The 19,901-nt window shown below is 41.6% G+C and overlaps 1 protein-coding gene across 1 annotated transcript; it reads right to left on the bottom strand.

Moving 5' to 3' along the window:
* Positions 1 to 9,684: 9,684 nt before the first annotated feature.
* On the bottom strand, positions 9,685 to 16,384 carry IRAK1BP1 (interleukin 1 receptor associated kinase 1 binding protein 1). The gene is made up of 4 exons (XM_016207293.2): positions 16,042 to 16,384; positions 11,112 to 11,177; positions 10,300 to 10,430; positions 9,685 to 10,192 (listed from the first exon to the last, which is right to left on the bottom strand). Exons 1-4 carry the CDS (start codon positions 16,354 to 16,356, stop codon positions 9,922 to 9,924), a joined length of 783 nt encoding a protein of 260 aa, XP_016062779.1. The 5' UTR covers positions 16,357 to 16,384; the 3' UTR covers positions 9,685 to 9,921.
* Between the last annotated feature and the right edge of the window lie 3,517 nt (positions 16,385 to 19,901).

The raw sequence follows: 19,901 nt of genomic DNA, 5'->3' as shown, positions 1-19,901 counted from the left end.
GCGTTAATGGAAACCACGTTGTAGGCTAGTGGTATAGAATGATTCATAGCACCTGCTTAACCCTGTACCTGGTACCAATACCAGGTGGTAAAGTGCCCGGAGCAGGGCAGAAGAATCTGCACAGCTGGCCTAGACAGGTAACCACAGAGCTGGAGCAGGTCTTAGTGAAGGGGAGAGGAACGTGCAGGGGCCCTGAATGCCCCCAAGGGGTGATCTAACCCAGCTGGAACGGCCGTCCTGGAGACGTTGTCAGAGCTGAGTCTTGAATGCAAAGGTGAGGGAATGAGACAAGCCAGGGGGAGGCGGTGGGGGTGAGGAACGTCCCGCAGGGGAGCCTGCTGATTGTCCTGGAGCACGTGAGGGGCGAAACTGGGGCGAGCCCAGGGGCCAGATCGTGAGGGGTCCCCGAAACCACGCGGAGGGGATGGCTCCAAGGAGACGACTGCCGGGGCCAAGGAAAGGTTTTAAGCTGGATGAACGCGATCAGAGTGCGCTCTGGCGTGGATGTGCGCGGGTCAGGTACCTCTCAGATACCGACCTCCTTTCCTTTGGATATACCCCCCCGAAATGGGGTCGCTGAATCCTACGGTAGTGGGGGTCGGTAACCTGGTCTCAGGCAGTTGAATTAGGGACGGAGTAGGGGCCTGAAAGGGGGAAAAGGTAAAATTTACAGCCCTTGGCGCCCTAAGGAGGGTAAGGGATGCGGCGGACCCGAAGGCCATTCTGACCCTTGGCACTGACAGTGGGCAAAGGGGGAAAAGCGCCACGCGTAGGGATGCGGGGTCACGGCGAGAGACGAAGCTCTGGGCGCACCACGGCGGGCGGAGTCCGGGGCCGGGGGAGTCAGGAGTGCCGGCGGCTGGGAAGGTGCGGTTCAGGGCCCGGCGGCGAGCGCCCCCAGCAGAGCGCGCGCCCTGCTTCCCGCACGCAGCGCGCTCCCGGCGGGCGGGGCCGGCTCGCGGCGCCCGGGACCCGCGCTCCCTCGGCCGCCACCCCGCACCCCGGAGCGGCGCCCGGTCCGCCCAGCGCGCTCCCTCCTCCCGCGGCCCGGGCCAGGCGCGGCCGTCCGGATCCCGGCTTCAACCGGAGGCGGGTTCGGGTCGCTGCGTGACACAGAGCGCGGGCGGGGCGGGAGCCCGCAGCACCCGGTGCGGGACAGGACCCGGCCTGAGGAGGCACCGGGGCGAGCGCGCCGCCTGCTCCCTCGCGTCGCGTGGTTGGAGGTATTTTGGGTGGACGACGACGCCCGCGGGCATGGCTCCTCCTCTCGGGCGGGGGAGGGCAAGAGGTGATCGTTTCCTCCTCAAGGTTAGTCCGGTTTTGCGGTTGTGTCGTCGGCTGCGCCCTCTCCCTCTCTTGGTTGAAGTCGTGTTTCCTCCCACCCTTGGATTTCTTTAGTACTTTTGTCGCTCTTACACAGTTTGGGGTTACAGCTGCATATCTGTAAGTCTTCGGTGACTGGACTCCACCAGAAGTGGGTTTCCTCTCGGGTGTTATCACCCGGCGCCTGGCCGGGAGGCACTTGCCTCGGGGCTTCAGGCTCCCAGGCTGACTCCGGGACTAGTTCTGGACCCGCAGTCCGCTCTGATGGTCCCCAGGAGCAGCCCCGGAGTCGGGGGCCACGGTAGCCCTCCAGCCGGTGCTCGATAACCTGCTACTCCGCTCACGCAGGGTTCCCTTCCCAGCCACGCCCGCCCTCAGGGCGCAGACCGCGCGCGGACGCGAGAACTGGCAGCCCCGCCCCCGCAGCCCGGCAGCCCCGCCCCGGCAGCCCGGCAGCCCCGCCCCCGCAGCCCGGCAGCCCCGCCCCGGCAGCCCGGCAGCCCCGCCCCGGCAGCCCCGCAGCCCCGCCCCGGCAGCCCCGCAGCCCCGCCCCCACAGCCCGGCAGCCCCGCCCCGGCAGCCCGGCAGCCCCGCCCCCACAGCCCCGCAGCCCCGCCCCGGGAGCGCTCGCCCGGCCTCCTCCTCAGCCTCCCTGGCGAACGCCGACGGCACGGCCCGGCTCCGGCTGCCTCCCAGACCCCGCGTGCCCGTCCCGCGTAACCCAGCCAGATCCTCAGTCATTCCTGAGTTCTTACGCTGAGATGGAAAGATGCCCTAACAGCCGACGGACAGGAACAGCATCAAACATCGAGTGGGCATGTAAATTTCTAAATGCCCCCTTGCTCTGAATAGTTGTGTTTAGCTCGTTTGAGTCGTGATTGGAATAGGCCCCACACATAGTAACTGGTGAACACTTCGTCTTAAGTAATCTCTAGGTCCCTCTCCACCTCGGCTCCGCCTTCCATTGTTACTGAGTGAATTTTAAGCCCGAGGCCCTTCTCCCGGACACGACAGCCGGCACTTTCCATGCCCGCAGAGCCTGGCGCTTGGGCTTGGCATCGGGAAGTGAAGGAGCACATAAAGGCCCTTGGGGTACGCTTTCATTCAGGGGGTCCCTGGTTTACTCCATAAAACAAACACACCCTTTCGCACGTGTGTCCAATGGATTCGCGGAGACGCTCGGTTACAACCCCCACATTTCAGGGAAGGAGAAGGCTGTGCTAGCTCTCAGGCCTGGTGTGCACCTGCGTCCCCTGAAGTCAGCTTTCCTCCTCCTCAGTGTAGTGGGCGAAAGTTGGTTAAAACTGGTAATACAAATAAATAATACAATGTTAGTAAATAACACAAGGATACACGTAGTGTTTCACATCCTCACAACTGTAAACCTACGTTTGCCTACCCCTGCACATTGTCTTTTTTTTTGAAATATATCTTTATTGATTTCATGGAGAGGAAGGGAGAGGGAGAGAGAGAAACGTCAATGATGAGAGTCATTGATCGGCTGCCTCCTGCACGCCCCCTGCTGGGCATTGAGCCTGCAGCCCAGCCCGGGCATGTGCCCTGAGCGGGAATCGAACCCCCATCGCCTGGATCCTAGGTCGAGGCTCAACCGCTGAGCCACGCCCGGCCGGGCACATTGTCCTTTTTTGCTGAAGTTGGGCTATTCTCAGTCGGGTAACTAAGACAGCACTTGCCCTTGGTGAGTGTAATGCAGATGCCTACATTATTGCTACAGTGCGTACATTCACCCAAAGAACTTCTGGTTTCGACATTGAGGGGGTCAGAAAATCAATGTGCAATAATTTTTAAGCCACCATCAGTTGCCTGTTCACCAACAGAAGTCTGACTGGCTTCTCTTCTGCCTTTCAACTTCTTTCTCAGCGTCAGGTTTGTTTCTTTAGTAATTAGGCTGCCTCAATTTTTTATTGTGTGTTTGACACACAACACAAACATTCTGGGTGTCAACTTCTAAACTTTTATTATTTTAACACAGAAACTATGGGTCAAACGGGTCTCAAGGGTTCCAATGATCTCTTAGGAAAGGATCTTCTATTCCTAATGAAGCTCTTCTTACAGTCTAAGATTTCTCTTTATTTTTGCTACTTGTACCAAGTGAGCCCATAAATCTAGACTCACAAATGTAAGACACCTGTAAAGCGAACCCATGTTTTTTGGGAAATGGGGTGCTAGAATCAGGGGAAAGAAGGTATGCTATTTGGCACTTATTCTAAGAAGAGCAGTTGTAGCTAGAAAAAACCTAATAACCTGGTAATGCTTCTAATTAGCTTTCAATCCAATAACAAAAAATAAAAATTAGTAACTTACTGAGCTCGGCAGTAGTAATTGGAAAATCATTTGTTTCATATGTACATGTTGCTAAGGGATTTTGCACATCAAAGGTGAATAAGCATGCTTTTCTCTTTTTTGCCCGATATACTACCCAGAGAAGCATCTTGAAAGACTGTCACTGGGGAGGTGACTGAAAAGTGTACTGAGGGCTTTGCAGCTCTGTGCTCTGCTGCAGCTCTGCCAGCAGTGCTTTGTATGGCAGTGCTTCCGCTCAGTCTTCAAGGAGTCAAGTATTATAATTGTCTATTTTCTTTAATTCTTAAAAAATAGCTATCCTTCAGAGGAGACCTTTACATCATTTAAGATAATATTTTGGGATTGTGGGAGCAGAATAATGATTAATAACTTTAGTGGCTTTTGGCAAAAGATATAAAACAACACGTGCACATTTTACTATTTATGATGGAAATTAGGTCCAGGAATAGAAATCCCCTAACACGATGATATAATCATCCAAAAAAAGTAAAACTAAAACAAAAAACAAATCCAAGATCAATATGGAGTCTCCTTTTGTAGTGGAAGCTCTGTAATGAAATCTTCCTCATCTTTTTCTTGGGGGGCAGGGGAAGGTCATCTAATTTATTGAGCTTAGTACAGTACTTTTCAACAGCATTTGATCTGAATACTTAAAAATTGCCATTACCTCTAAGAACAGAAACACCTTAGAAAATCTTTAAAAACCATTTTGAGCAATGATGGCAAATAGGGGCACAAAACCATTTTGGAGAAAAATGAGGTCACTTAATACCCTTAGATGAAAAAGTGTAATTTCTGAAATATAATTAATTTCCAGCTTTATCATCTTAGGAATAGCTACAGTAAAGGTGAGGAAATTCTTGCTTTGCATGTATTGAGTTGTGAAACACTCAATATATATAAAATAATTATCATTTTATTTAGTTGACATTCAACTTTGAGTTATACTTCACCCCCTGCTCCAAAATGGAGTGGAATGCCTTAGATTTTTCATGACTGATTTAGCATAAACTAAGAAAAATTTTTTCATGCTATTTACTTACTTGGGCTAAAGATGACTTATTTGAATCATACTAATTTTTTTAAAATGGAGTTACAATAAATATGACTAATTCAACAAAAGGAAACAGCATGTTTTGTTTTATTTTTTAAAAATATATCTTTATTAATTTCAGAGAGAGGAAGGGAGAGGGAGAGATAGAAACATCAATGATGAGAGAGTCGTTATTGATCAGCTCCCTCCTGCACGCCCCCAACTGGGGATCGAGCCCACAACCCCAGCATGTGCCCTGACCGGGAATCGAACTGCAATCTCCTGGATCCTAGGTTGAGGCTCAACCACTGAGCCACGCCCGGCCAGGGAAACAACATGTTTTTGTCTGAGTTACAAATTCATTATTGTTATCAAATACAAATATTTTTCTAAAATAGGCTTTTAAAGTAAAATTCATGCTAATGGAAACAAATTTAAGCATCTGACAGCCAGCTTTTCCTCTTCCTTACCCTTTTACTACCCAGATACTGGGAAAACAAATGTTTGAGGACAAAGCCGTACTCAAGGCATTCATAGTCTTATGTAGAGACAGAAAATTAAAAATGGAACTGCCCTTTGACCCAGTGATTCCACATCTGGGAATGTATCTAAAGAAATCCAAAACACTAATTCTAAAGAATATATGCATTGCAATGCTATTTACAGTAGCCAAGATCTGGAAACAGCCCAAGCACACATCAGTAGATGAGTGGATAAAAAAAGCTGTGGGACATTTACACAATAGACTACTACTTGGCCATAAAAAAGAAGGAAATCTTACCTTTGTAACAGCATGGAGAGACTTGGGGAGTATTATGCTAAATGAAATAAACCAGTCAGAGAAAGACAAGTACCATATGATCTCACATGTGGAATCTAATGAACAAGATAATTTAACAAAACAGAAACAGAAGCATAGATACACAGAACAGACTGACAGCTGTCAGAGGGGAAGAGGGTTGGGGGGCTGTATGAAAAAGGTGAAGGGATTAAGCAAAAAAATATATATACATACACATATACACAGGGCATCTCCAAAAATGTATACTCACTTTGAATAATTATAAAGGCAGTTTATTAGAATACATTTCATTTTCAAAATGTGATACAATCTATAGACATCATGTATATATGTGTGTGTATGTGTGTATCTATCACATAGACACAGACAAAACAGTATGATGATAGCCAGAGGAAAGGGGGTGGGGTAAGGTGGGAGAGGGCAAAGGGAGGCTAAATGGGGACAGTTTCCTTTGGGTGATGGGCACATGATGCATTGTGCAGATGGTATTTTGTTGAGTTGTACACTTGAAACCTGTATGGTTTTGTTAACCAATGTTACCCCAATTCAATAAAAAGAAATAATTAGAATGTATTAATGTGATCAGTGTAAAACATATGTATGTTGACGCTATTATCTTGAATTTGACCCTTTGCCAAAAATTGTTTATAGAAGGGAAGGAGCAGAGGATTAGTGATAGAACCTCTAAATTAAAATAAATAAACACACACACACACCACCGCCACCAGATGGTAAGTAACATGGCACTTGGAGGATTTTTTTTTTTTAATTCAAGGATCGCTAACGTTTTTCATGATCATTTGGATTAGCACTTTCTCCTGCCATCGGGGATTTTCATCTCTTAGCGTGTAAACTAATTTTAGTTTTTGGTTCACTTTCGTCTCTTATTAATTGTACTGAGCCTATGAAACCCTGATAAATCTTCAACCCTGTGTAGCAAATAATATATGTTTTTGCTTAGTCTTTTTGTTTTTCACTGTTATAATAGAACCAACTTACATTTGAAGTCCAAAGCCAGCATTTGTTCATTTTGCAGTGGGATCATCCAGAGGCGACATGACTATCTGGGGTAACTGTTGGCTGGGATGTTGAAGCCAAAGTGCCAGAAGAATGGCTGAAACAGAATATCCTCCTTCCTGATAAACAGGTTATTAAAGGGTATTATTTTTTTAATAAAGTAGTACAAATAATCCCTCTTGGAAATTATTACCTCATCCTGAGTGACTTGGATTAGCCACTGTGAATCCTGGTCTATTAACATAACTGAGCATGTTAATTTAGATTACATTACCAGTAGAAGCTCTTTGGCTGCAAATACAATATGCATAAAAACAGTATAAATATTTGTTATATTTTATTTTTACTGATTTTTAGAGAGGAAGGGAGAGAGAGAAACATTGATCGGTTGCCTCCTATACATGCCCCGACCGGGGATTGAACCCACAATCTAAGTATGTGCCCTGCTGGGGGATTGAGCTAGCAACCTTTTGGTGTACAGGATGACACTCCAACCAACTGAGCCACCTGGCCACAAGGCTCTTTATGTTATTTTAATTAAACTACAGTTGACTGTTGAAGAATGTGGGGGTTAGGGACACCAACCACCCCCCAATACACAGTGAAAATCCACATATAACTTTTGACTCCCCCAAAACTCAGTTGTTCCTCAGTGTCCACTGGGGATTGGTTCTAGGATTCCTGAGGATGCTCAAGTCCCCTATATAAAATGGCATAGCCCTTCACATTTGGGGATTCCCAACTGCTGAGCAAAAACTGTACAGGTACTTATTGAAAAAATCTGTGTATAAGTGGACATGCATGATTCAAACACATGCTCAAGGTTCAACTGTGTGTGTTTATATATATACACACACATTTGTTTTTCTGGAATGAATAATAAAGCATTTGCCTTTATAATATATATTAACTACCACTTTTGACCTCATAATTCACGTTTTTATTTCTTTAGGCCAGTGAGAATTCCTTACTATCATATTCTTGTCAACAAGTCTGACAGAATTGTGATATCCTTGACCTACATTCCTGGGGAGGACATTATGGGATATGAGGTACAGCATCTTAATTTACAAATTAATTTTTCAGTCTTATTTATTTATATTGAACTCAAATTACCTGTCAAATAAGAATACTGATAAAAGTAAGGTAAATTGCTACTACCAAAAAAAAAAAAAAAAAGAAATTTAGCATGTAACTGAATAGAATTCTAAATTTTATCAGTAATATTTAGAAACCTTATTTTAATAGTATTTCCTTTTATAAAGGAGCTTAGAATATAGTGGGTCTGTTTCAGATATCCTAATTAAAATTTTTTCTTTCAGAAAACAGAAATTATAATTTGCTGCTTTCTGGAAAGATTTTTTAAAAGGAGGTTCAGAACAAAGGAATTTTGTTAGGATTAGGTTCCGGATAGGTTTATTCTAGTAGGCTTTGTGGCATGGGTCCCCTAAGTATCTCTTTGTGAGACTCTACTGTTTGCCATGTGTCAGAAATTAAATTGCCATCAATTGTCCACAAAATTTAGTGCACAGCTGCTCTATAGAATTGTTCAACTGTCCATTTTACAGGATTTTTTTGAAGCAACATCTTTTAAAATTCCTGTAAATTCTAAAAAGTGTTTGATAAAATAAAATTTGTTTATTTTCATGTTAAGTTAAAAACCTTCATTACCAAATATGATGGAACCAGAAATATAATGAAGCCATAGCTAAGAAAAATCTGCCCACGTGATTAAATTTTTATTGTGGGAACACTTATTTTCCTTGATGTACAGCCCCAATTGCACTTTTCTACCCACTGGATAAATAAAAGCTAAGATATAATTTAACTTTTCTCAAAATCAAAATTCAACATATTTTAAACTGGTTTTCTGATAACCTTATTTTTATTTATTTTTTTGTTCTAGAAGTGGTTTAATTTTTTCAAATTTATCTTTATCATTTTTATCATGGAAAGTTTTACAGATGTCCCCCCCCCCCCATCCCCTCCACTCTCCTCTTACCCCTTCTCCAGGCTTTCACTACACTATTGTCTGTGTCCATGGGTTATGTATACATGCATGTAACTTCTTTGGTTAATCACATGCTGGGTCTGAGAATGCAGCCAAGAACAGGGCAGACAAGATCTCCATTCTAAAGGAGCTTACGCTCTGGGAGTCAAGTCAGGATTTGAACATAGTGGTGTCAGATTCTAAAACTTCATCTTGGCTTCCACACTCCCTCCAGCCAAGGACATTACAGAAGAGGTGGATAAGACTTCCAGTACAACTTAAGAAAGGTGGGGATGGAAACTGTATACTGGAATATGTTGGAGGAAAGAAATATTGGTATATAAGTATCAAGATTGATAAAGGAAAAACCCTAGAACCTAAGCTGTATGGTGGGGAATGGGAAGCCTGTGTGGGTAATAAGTATTGCAAAAGCAACGCCGTGGACATGGCTACATCTCAAACAGCCTTAAGTATTATCTCAGTGGATCACCCTGCACTGTCCAACATGGTGGCCATTAGCCACTTATGGCTTCAGAATACTTGACATGTGTCTAGTACAACCAAGGAATTGAATTTTAAATTTTTAAAAATTTTAATTTAGAAACAGATAGTTGATCCAATTACTAGATCTTTTAGGCATATCTGGGACAACTTGCATGTGTGAATCTACTGTTTCAACTAAATTTTAGGAAACTTAAGTACAGATCAAATATTTCTGATGAAAATTTTGCATGTGAACTGAGATGTGCTATAAGATATACACTGGATTTTGAAGACTTAGTATAAAAATGAATATAAAATACCTGTTAATTATTTTTAAAATATTACATAATGAAATATTTTGGATATACTTTGTTAAATAAAATATTAAAATTAGTTTTGACTGTTGTTTTTTTTTTACTTTTAAAAAAATGTGTCTACTAGGACATTTTAAATTACTTGTGTGACTTATGTTATATTTGTATTGGAGAGTGCTGGTATTAATCAAAGAAGCCCTGGTGAAGAGGGTCTGGTCTGTATATTATCTTTTACTTCTGGCATCAAAACATTTTCATGATATACTTCCTTACCCTTTTATCAAAAGTTATGTTTTGCTCTTCATTCTTTCTATTAATGTTATCATGCTAATAACTGTGTCAATATTTCTTCCTATAGTAGAAATACAAAAGTTACTTACACATGAACTAATATAAATTCAGTATACAAGTGTGCAATATTTATTTCCAAAGAGTATTTCCCACAGAAAGGTTTTAGAATTAGAAAGTAAACAAGTATTCTGTGGGACTATATTTAAGGATTCACAGATTTTTGGGAGAAACACTTTATATACTATACAATATATATATATATATGTTCAGTACAAAAGTAAACATTATAAAAAGTATAAAAATAGACAAAAAGATACAAACACAACCTATTTTGGTTGGAATTTCAGAGATGTTTTTTTTTCTTCTCTTTTCCCTTTACTTCAAAAGTTATAAATACTTTTGAAGCAGCATGTATTGTTGCATTTTTGATTTTTTGTTGTACAGTTAATGAACTTGAGAGTTGGGATGACTGGTGATCATCTATTTGGCCTTCCCATTCTTTTGTTTCTTCTTCTTTGATTAATAAAGGTTTTCCTAGAGTTTGGCCAACAAGGTTACAGACTTCTTGAGCTTTGCGCCACGCATTCTCAACAGCAACAAGACAGGCTTGCCGTCTTAGGAATTAAATGCAGATATTATTAATATGACATTCAATGAATTATAAAACTGAATAGTTTTGTTTAATTAATTGATAACTTAGTTAAAGATGTGCTTAACTTACCTAAGATTCTCAACAGAACCTGGAGTATGATAGAACTGGGGTTGGCTGATGACAACAGAGCTATCTAGCTTTTCAACAAGAAAGTTACAAATATTTTGCATTTTTCCAAATTCGGTAAATGTAATGCAGACCTGTAAATGAAATGACACTTGAAATTACTTTCATTCCTGATACATTATTTCAAAATTTTCTCTAAATGTGATTTTAAAAAGTAAAGCCATATTACACTGAGGTCATTTTACAGTATTTAACAGATATGAAAAGCCTACTTGATACTTATAACTAAATTATTTTGTTGTTAAATTTATTTTTGCTTATGAATTTTATAATTCATCTAATATTAACTGGAATATTTTAAAATACATTTTAAACTAGTCAGGGGCTTTTTTATGAAAGAGAAATGGAGGTTTTTCCCTTCAACTTTATTTGGCTGAATTCTAACTCGGACAAATTTTTCATGACTCCTTAGTAGAATCTATACCATTAGCTTCCCAATTAGCAGTAATTACATCATACTTCACTGCTGTCAGTGAGGTATATTTCTTCTTCCAGCAGTTATTTTCAGATCTGTATGTGGAAACTCATCTATTTCATTATATCCTCTGCCTTTAATAGGCAGGAGTACTCCTCATGAAATTTATTTTAAAAGCTCACAGATATATAACATCAAAAATGATTTTGAGAAAAATAACCTTTTATCAATACGATGAGAAACATTTCTCCTATACCTTTCAGTTCAAGAGCAAAAATAAATGCAAGTTGTCCACACAAAGTAATGCTGTTTCCAATTTTTTGTTAAGGTAAGCACATACCTCTGCTTCCATGTGATAAGCATTTTCTACTCTTCTAAAATCCTTTGTCACAGATACATTATCTGCCTGAAAAAGAAAGTACAAGAGTATGATTACTAAATGTTTGGCTACCAAATAGAATTAGTCTAAAACATAAAGTAGCAACCTGAATGTATTAAAATCAGAATGACAAAGTATGTAGAAAGAACTGTTTTGACTGATGTTTTAAAACTTCCCTAAAAGTAACAAAATAAATTCAGACGCCTACAAATTGCTGCTAAAAACTTCATCATAATTCCATTTGTAGTTTTTACATTAGCTTTTACAAAAAGTACAAACTTAGGTTGATTTTATATATATATATATACACACACACACACACACACACACATATATACATGAACAATTACTTGTATACAACATTTAGAGTTTTTAAAATATTTCATTTACAAATAATTTAATACAAATTTACTGACTACCTATAGTATGCAACTTTGGGTAAGTTACTCAACTTTTCTGAGCCTTAGTTTCTGCATTTATATAATTAGGTTAATACCAACTCTACTACATAGAATTGTTTTGAGGATTTAATGGCAAGTTGCATATGAAGTGCTTGACACAGAGAAGGTAGTAAGCAAATGTAGATGCTATGCTATTATGATATAAAAGTTCACAGGTTGATGCTCAACAAGCCACACTGTCCAGGTTCTCATTGTAGTATTTATTTATTTTTAAATCCTCACTTGAGGATATCTTTTCTATTGCTTTTCAGAGAGCATGGAAGGGAGACAGAGAGAGAAACATCGATGTGAGAGAGACACATCGATTGGTTGCCTCCTGCACAGACCCTGCAACCGAGGTACATATCCTTGGCTGGAATCGAACCCTGACCCTTCAGTCCTCAGGCTGATACTCTTAACCACTGAGACAAACCGGCCAGAGCTCCATTATAGTTTTGATTTGCATTTCCCTAATAGCTAGTGAGGCTGAACATCTTTTCATACATCTGTTGGCCATTTGTATGTCATCTTGGGAGAGGTGTCTGTTCAGGTCCTCTGCCCATTTTTTACTTAAAATGTTTAAACTGGCAATTTACGTGAAAAAAGTTGAACCTCAAATGTCAAAAAACAGTAAAACAAGTAAAAACAGTAACTTTTTTTTGACTACTGGATTTACAAAGTTAAAGAAGAAAATAATACACATTGTGCCAAGGATATATATCTAGTAAAGATGTAAACTTATCTTCCTAAGTGTAATTTTTCATAAGCCTTAGAAGTCTGCATAAGCCAGGAATTAATGTCGAAAGAACATGCATAACTACCCAGCAACAAGGATATTCATTCTGTCACCGTTTTTAGTAATGAAAAACTGAAGTGAAGTCATAGGAGATTTTCAATCTGTTCCTACTACTCCCTATCTTAATTTGTATGCACCCAGAAATAGACTCTTGAGACAAGGATTTGAGTACAAGTAGTTAATTTTTAAGATAAGCTCAAGAAACACCATAGGGGAGTGAGAAATGAAACAGAAAAGGGAAGCCATGAAAGGGTATGTTGTCAAACAGTCACCACTGTGGGCAAAGGAACTTATTCATGTACACATACTCTGGGAACTGGGGTAGAACACAGGTCTCAGGGTTATCCTGCCCAAGGGGTGACAAATCTGGGGTGTCTTTTCATCACTCCCCTCAGCTGTTAGTTGAAAGCTCCTGGAACCTGGGGAGGGGCTGTTAATTCTCTGGCACTACCGGCTGGCCTACTTGTAAGCAGAGTGGATTTCTGCAGCCTGGAAAAGCTGACAAAAATTCACAAGCTTTGGCAGATGTTAAGTTGGACCTGCATGCACAAAAATGTAAAGTGGCAAGGGATACAAGTGTGAAGTAGCAATAGCATCTGCTACATCCCCTACCTAAAAACTCACCCATCCACTGCCAAGACGTTAAAGCAGCAATGTACTCTAGTCGTTAAGAGCATGGGCTTTGCAGGAAGAGTTCTTGACTGGAGTCTAAACTCTGCCACATCCTAGCTTTGTGACCTTGGACAAGCTACTGCCAATAATCACTGTGGTCCTGGGAATCTTCATCTGTAAGACAGCAATTGAACTACCAGTGTCATATGGTGGGAGTATCACATGTGATGACATTTGTAAAAGGTCTAGCACTAGTAAGCAGTTTTTTGTCATCAATAACATCCAAACTCCTCAGTACTGCACACAAGGCCTTCCTTCATGTTCTGCGTACAGCTTTCTTCAGTCTTATCTCAATTCCCCTCCAGTTTCTCTAAGTATTTCTGTGTCCTAGCACAGGGAACTATGTAGAGTGCTCTGAACACATATACTTACTGCACTCTAGTGTGAAATTGGAATGCTTTCCCTTCAGCCGCCGTTTAAGATTTGACACCTGTCGCTTCCATTATGAAAGCTTTCTGGAATTCCTCAAGTAAAATGAACATTACTTCCTTTCTTACTCTACTATATTGTATCATGTACATACTTTCATCACAACACCTACTATTTATTAGTCTATTCCTATCATGGGACTCCCTCAGCACAAAACCTAAATTTTACTCATTGTCTATTTCTGGTGCCTAGCAACATGCTTAAGGCATCCATTACACGTTTACAGAGGAAAAAATACAGTTATGAAGAGGCAGATATTGAAGCTTACAGCCTATGAGAGGAACAGACAAACCAGAAAACAAAATAATTACATATTACAGTAAGTGCTGTTTTAAATTGAACAGGGACAGGGAATGCCTAATAAATGTTTGATGGTTGAATGAGTAAATACTGCTTAGAACTTTTTTCCATGAAAACAATAAATGAGGGCTATGGCCTCATACATAAAACTGCATGTGATCATAAAGTTTTATATGATCTATAATATAGCTGAACTGTTTATTAACTTAATACTTTACTCATTTTTTTTATTCATTCAGAAACCATTTTCTGAGTATACACTATGTGATGTATATGAGGCATGACCCATGAATGCAAAGCAAACAAGACAAAATGGTTTCTTCTCTAGAGAGGTTCAGAATATGGAGGAGAGAGAAGTGACAAATACAATACAAAATGATAAGTTTAATGAAAAGTGGGGAGTGGAGTGTGCTATGACAGGGACTACTGTTATGTTAGGAAAGGAATGCCAAGGAGGTGAACTTGGGCTAGTTCTTGAAGAAAAAAAAAGGGAGTCAGCTAGTCAACCAGGGGGGAGAGAGACAGGAAACGGTAGGGTTAGGCGCTCTACACAGCAAAGGAGCGTGCAGTACTGAGGAGCCCTTTAAACAGGGGGTGATGTTTATAAACCCAAGATGCCAAAGTTTAAAATGAATGAGGCTTTGTGAAGACCCATTATAATTCCTCCTGCAAAGTGATATAAATGGTTTTTTGCATTACCTATTGAAAAATTATCTACATGACTGCTTTTCTCCATTAGCAGAGATAATTGGGAGATTACTAATCTTTGTATGTCTTGCCTTGAACACTGAATCTTAATGTTATCCTAACTGTAACCAGGAAATAGTAATTTATTTTGTTTTACATATTAGAAGTTATAGTCATGTGACAGTATTATACATTTTATGTATGTAACTTGAGAATTAGTAATATTATTCAAACAGGACTGCGGCACTGGCGGCAGTTTTTCTGAGAAAATATTTCTCTACATAGTAAATATATTAACTCACTTTATTCACATTATTTTAATTAGTGTTTGAATTCTTCCAAACTGTAAAATCATTTAGAGACATCTTTTCCAAATGATTTTTAAAATAACTCTGTTTGTAAATATAGTACAAACACAGGGTATTACCCCCCAAATGTATACACACTTTAACAGCTGATAGCTCAATTGATGTTTCTTTCTTTTCAGATTTAATAAACGCTGCCTTTATAATTATTCAAAGTGTGTATACATTTTGGGAGAACACCCTGTATGTTTTCTCCTTAAAGAAAAGACTTGATTTTTCAGGGTGTGCCATTTCTAACAATAAACTGGGAGCACTTTAATGAACTCAGTGTTACCTTGGATAAATCACAACTCTTGCCTTTAGAGTCCTATTCTGTAAAATGAAAGAATTTAGAGAGTTGACCCATTCTATGGTTTCTGATTTTTTTTTCATTCTAATTATCCAGGGTCTGGCATTGCTGGAAGTAACTGTATTTTGGTTTTAGGAATACAGGAGGACACGTATCACCCTGGCTGAAGTTCAAAGCATTTACTTATTACTTAACCTCTTTAGATCTGGAAAATGATTATATTAAAACCTGTGTACCCAGGCTGTTGTATGGATTAAACTAATGTGCTATTAGTGTATAGCACATTACTTTTTTTTATTCTTATTAGTAGGCTTAAGGTTAGATTTATTGATTTGTTTCATAGACATCTCTGGTAAGTAGGGGCAGTTAATATAGATGGCATCTACAATATAATGGCCCAATTTTTAAACTTAAAACCGAAAACTTTGGAGAAAAATGTTGTCTGCAATTCCAGCCTCCCACCCCTCCATTACTGTTCGCAAAAAATACTGAAGCAGCAAACATTCGTGGCCGGGAGGAAGCAGGCCACGCTTTTCACTTGCCAGCTCCACGGTGCAGCATCAACACAAAAAATGATCAGAGTAGAGCACATCACTTAGGCAAGCATTTACGTCTAACGTTTCAAGTTTAACAGTTAATCATTTCAAGATTAAAAGAAAATTATTGCGGCAAATATCACCATATAAAACCCTACTCAGTTTGCATTCTCTTATTTTACGAGTCACTGCGTGCGCCAATAGTTACTGGCGCCTGGACTCCCCGCCAGGGTGCGGCACCCTGTAACGCCGCGGAGACGAAGGTGTCTCCTGCTCAGACCCTCCAACACCTCCACCCCCGCTCCAGCGGCCCGAAGGCCCAGACCCTCTGGGTTTTTGCGACGCGGCTCCAGACGCCTCCGGCGCCGAGCTCCCACCTGCACACCCTGCTGCTGGAGGCTCTGCGTGATGTAGTCCAGGCGACGGCACACGCTCTTCTTGGCCTCGGCCGCCGCCTCCTTGGTGCTGCCCACGCGCACCGCCACCTGCGCGCGGTCGGGGCTGGCGGACACCTCCGCGGTGCCGCTGACGTGCACCTCGCGGGTCGAGGTTTGGCTCTGTGCTGAAGAGAGGGGACGGCGGACGCTCGGCAGCGTTTCTCCGCCCGAGACCAGATTGTTCTCCCGACCCCGGTCCGCCCAGGGAACCAGTTCCACGAACACCCGAGACTGAGAGGCCTGTGGTAACGACATAGTGATGGCAGCTCGGTTACTATAGCAACTCAGAGCCGACGGCGGCCGAGGGGGCCAAAGCGCGCCGGGGCTTTCTCGTGCGCAGCGCGAAGGACGCCGGGATGGGCGGGGAGGTCCCGGAACTTCTGGAGAGCGGGAGCCGCGCTCGGTGGGGAGTTTTGCGGCGCGTTGTTCACACGGCGCTGGCGGAGCGGGTCGTTACGGTCTAACAGCTTCACCTCACGGCCTTCAGAAATCTGCGCGGGCTTTCTCCGCGGCCTCCGCCTCCGGGAGCTCTGCCCGCCCGCCGTCCGCCCTCCGCCCGCGTCGGCCTCTCGCCTTAGGTACGTGGGAAGGTCCCGAGAGGCCCGGCGGGCGCAGCGGGGCTGCGTTCACACGCGCGTCTCCACGCCAGGCTCGCCTTCAGCCGTGCCTCTCCCACTTTACCGCTCCGCTTGGACACACCTTGAGGCGCGGCAGAGCCGGGGTTCGCCAGAGATCTCTCTTGGGATGAACGGCTTTTTGCCAGTTTGATTTCGGGAGTTTGGGTCCCCCAGTCTCATTTTCGTTTCTCAGAAGCCACGTCGGGAACGCGTTTCACAGTGCCTCGTGGTTGTCAAGCGCTTGCAAATGGAGAGCTGGGAGGAGAGAATGGTTAGCTGACGGTGACGGCAGCTAAAGCTTCGGCAGGATCTTCCAGCCTCTCGAAGTTTTCCTAACGCCCCTGGAATTGCTCCGGCCCTGAACACGGACGGGAGGCGTTTCATGGGCAGCAGAGGACGTTCGGCGTGGACGCTGGTGGCCTCTACAGCCCAGATGTTGTCTGTTCCCTTTCAAGAGAGAACAACACAACCCTGAACCCACTGACCACCGTTAGGCTTTCTTCTTACCACTGAGCATGTAAAAACATCTAACCCTCCTGTCCCCTGAGGGGAAAAAAAGAAATTTTGAATAACTAATTTTTAAAAAAAGGACAACTATTCTATCAAAAGGAGCCTGAGAAAAAGCCTACTGCCAATCCTCAAGGAGTTTCCTCTCTGCCATTTATCTTCTCTAGTAAGATAATGCAGCTAAGTTAGATGGTACTCTCTCCCCTTCTTTATTGGCTTAAAGTAATTTTGTCTAAGTTTATGTTGATGTTTATCGTTACCTAAAAATTACATGATAGTATTCTAATTTAAAAACATTTAAAACTTTCCCCCTATTTTAAATAATTTGAGATAAAATAGTGTTTCTTGAATTTGATGGAAAATTCATTTTTCCTAATGATAAATATAGAACAAATAATCTCCAAAGTGAATTATTGAATTAATGAGTGCCATAAGTAAAAAGCAGCAGAAATTTTAAGTGCATATAAGTATTTAGGAAATGATAAAATACTTCAAATGGGAAAATGAATAAGTGTACAGGGATAATTGGTTAGCTATATGAAAAAAATTGTTCTATCTTACATCATATACTGAAAACAAAATTCAGAGACACAAAAATTGGAATAAAATATAGGTGAATATAATTCTGGGAATGGGAAGGACTTTCTAAGCACAGTTTCACATGCAACAACCATAAGGAAAGGTATGAAAATTTTGACTACACTAAAAAAAATTTAAGTATACAAAACAAAAAGGTGAGGGGACAAATAAATTGTGAACAATATTTGTAACTTAAAAATATTTGTAAGTTAAATATTCTATACAAAAGGCTAATCACCTAATATTTAGAGAGCTCTTAACAGAAGAAAATAGAAGAAAAATGGCTAGTGAACAGAGGCAAAGTGTATTAGCTAGGGCTGCCATAACAAAATACCACAGACTGGATGGCTTAACAGAAATTTATTTTCTAACAGTTCTGTAGGTTAGAAGTCTAGGATCAAGGTGTTGAGAGGTTTGGTGTCTTTTGAGGCCTCTCTTCTTGATTTTCAGAAAACCTCACTGTGTCCTCGCATGGTCTTTCCTGTATATGCAAGCATTCCTGATGTTTTTTTCCTCTTCTTACAAGACCACCAGCTCTATTGAATCAGAGCTCCACCCTTATGACCTCATTTAACTTTAATTTCCTCTTGAAAGGCCCCATCTCTAATTACAGTCACATTAGAGGTTAGTGCTTCAACATATGAATTTGGGGGCGAGGTGGGACACAATTCAGTCCATGATACAAACCGATAAAGCAGATCTACTAATATTCTATAACATGGGAAAGAAGTTTATACTCACGAGTAATTAAAGAATGCAGATTTAACTAATGAAATACCCTTTTTCTGAATTATCATTTTGGCAAACAAGACAGTGGAAAAGAAGATATGATTAGATAAAAGTAATCTTGAAAGAAGAATGGAATAGTTTAAAAAAAAAAATTGATTTCAGGGAGAGGGAAAGAGAGAGAGAGAAACATCAATGATGATAGAGTCATCACTGATCAGCTGCCTCCTGCATGCCCCCAACTGGGGATCAAGGCCACAACACAACCCGGGCAGGTGCCCCAACTGGGAATCGAACCATGATCTCCTGGATCCTATGTTGATGCTCAGCTGCTGAGCCACACCCAGCCAGGCGAGAATGGAACAGTTTTTGGTGACAGAACTATGTAGCAAATGAAAGAGAAGGCTAAGCCATAGCTGACTTGAGGTTTTCAGCCTGGATAACTGGAGAATGAATGAGGATGGTAGAGTATATGTATTTGTTCAGTTCACAGTGGACTAGTTCCCGTCAAAGTCAAGGCTGATCCTCTAGCAACCATTTTGAGTAAGGCTACTCTATTTTACACAGTTTAATTGGACCCAGGTTAGGAGCCTGATTCAGGCTGGGCCAGTTAGAGGTTTTTTGTTTGTTTTTGTTTTTAAGATGGAAATCCATATTTATACCAAATTAAAAAAAATTCAATCTCTCCAAAGTTGGACCATGGCATACATTCAAATACATACATAAAACCTTGAGAGATAAAGATTGTCAATTTTCCACAAACCATTTCTAATATAGAAGCAGAAAATGTCAGTGTATAGAGAAAAGGAAGGAAAATAAGAGCGAGGCAATGACACTCAGAGAGGAACAGAGATGAGATAGGGGGAGAGTCCAGATGTGATTCCAATCTCTTTCTGGGATTTTCTTTTCCGTAGGCCTGCTTTCATTCCTGCCCTGTAGTTCTAAAAAATATTCCTGTCCTTATCATAAAATCTCCCCCCTTTTTTGCATAAGTATCTTAACTCAGTTTTATGTTATCTTAAAATTAAGAATATTGACTGAAAATAGTGGGTAATAGAGGAGAATTCAAAGCTCTCCTGTATAGCTTTCAGCCTTAAGCACTTTATAGAGCGCCCCACAAAGTGAGTCATTAGGTACACAGCTCAAAGCTTCAAGCTTTGAGAAACTTTTGTTCTCTGTTGTTATTCAGGGACACCCTGAGTGATACTGTCATGCAGCTGCTTTCCATTTCCAACTGGAACCTGCTTATCCAGCCAGCCCATTCACAAACCTGTCCATAAAAGCTCAGGTTTTTTCCCTCCTCTAGCTGTTCATACAAGGACCTCCGTATAACCATTGGTGTGAGCTGAGACTTGTTCTTGTGCAGCCCTG

Source organism: Miniopterus natalensis, chromosome 5 (genome assembly GCF_054644295.1).
Source record: "Miniopterus natalensis isolate mMinNat1 chromosome 5, mMinNat1.hap1, whole genome shotgun sequence".
NCBI classification, from domain to species: domain Eukaryota; kingdom Metazoa; phylum Chordata; class Mammalia; order Chiroptera; family Miniopteridae; genus Miniopterus; species Miniopterus natalensis.
Note: the sequence above shows the minus strand (reverse complement) of the source record. Positions and strands in the feature narration are given on the sequence as shown.

Excerpts from the sequence above, each read along its gene's own strand:
- IRAK1BP1 (XM_016207293.2), bottom strand. The coding sequence starts at position 16,356 with ATGTCGTTACCACAGGCCTCTCAGTCTCGGGTGTTCGTGGAACTGGTT. Across the intron at positions 11,178-16,041 it reads TCCAGCAGCAGGGTGTGCAG|GCAGATAATGTATCTGTGAC; the intron begins GTGGGAGCTCGG and ends TTTCTTTTTCAG. Across the intron at positions 10,193-10,299 it reads GGTTCTGTTGAGAATCTTAG|ACGGCAAGCCTGTCTTGTTG; the intron begins GTAAGTTAAGCA and ends TTAATTCCTAAG.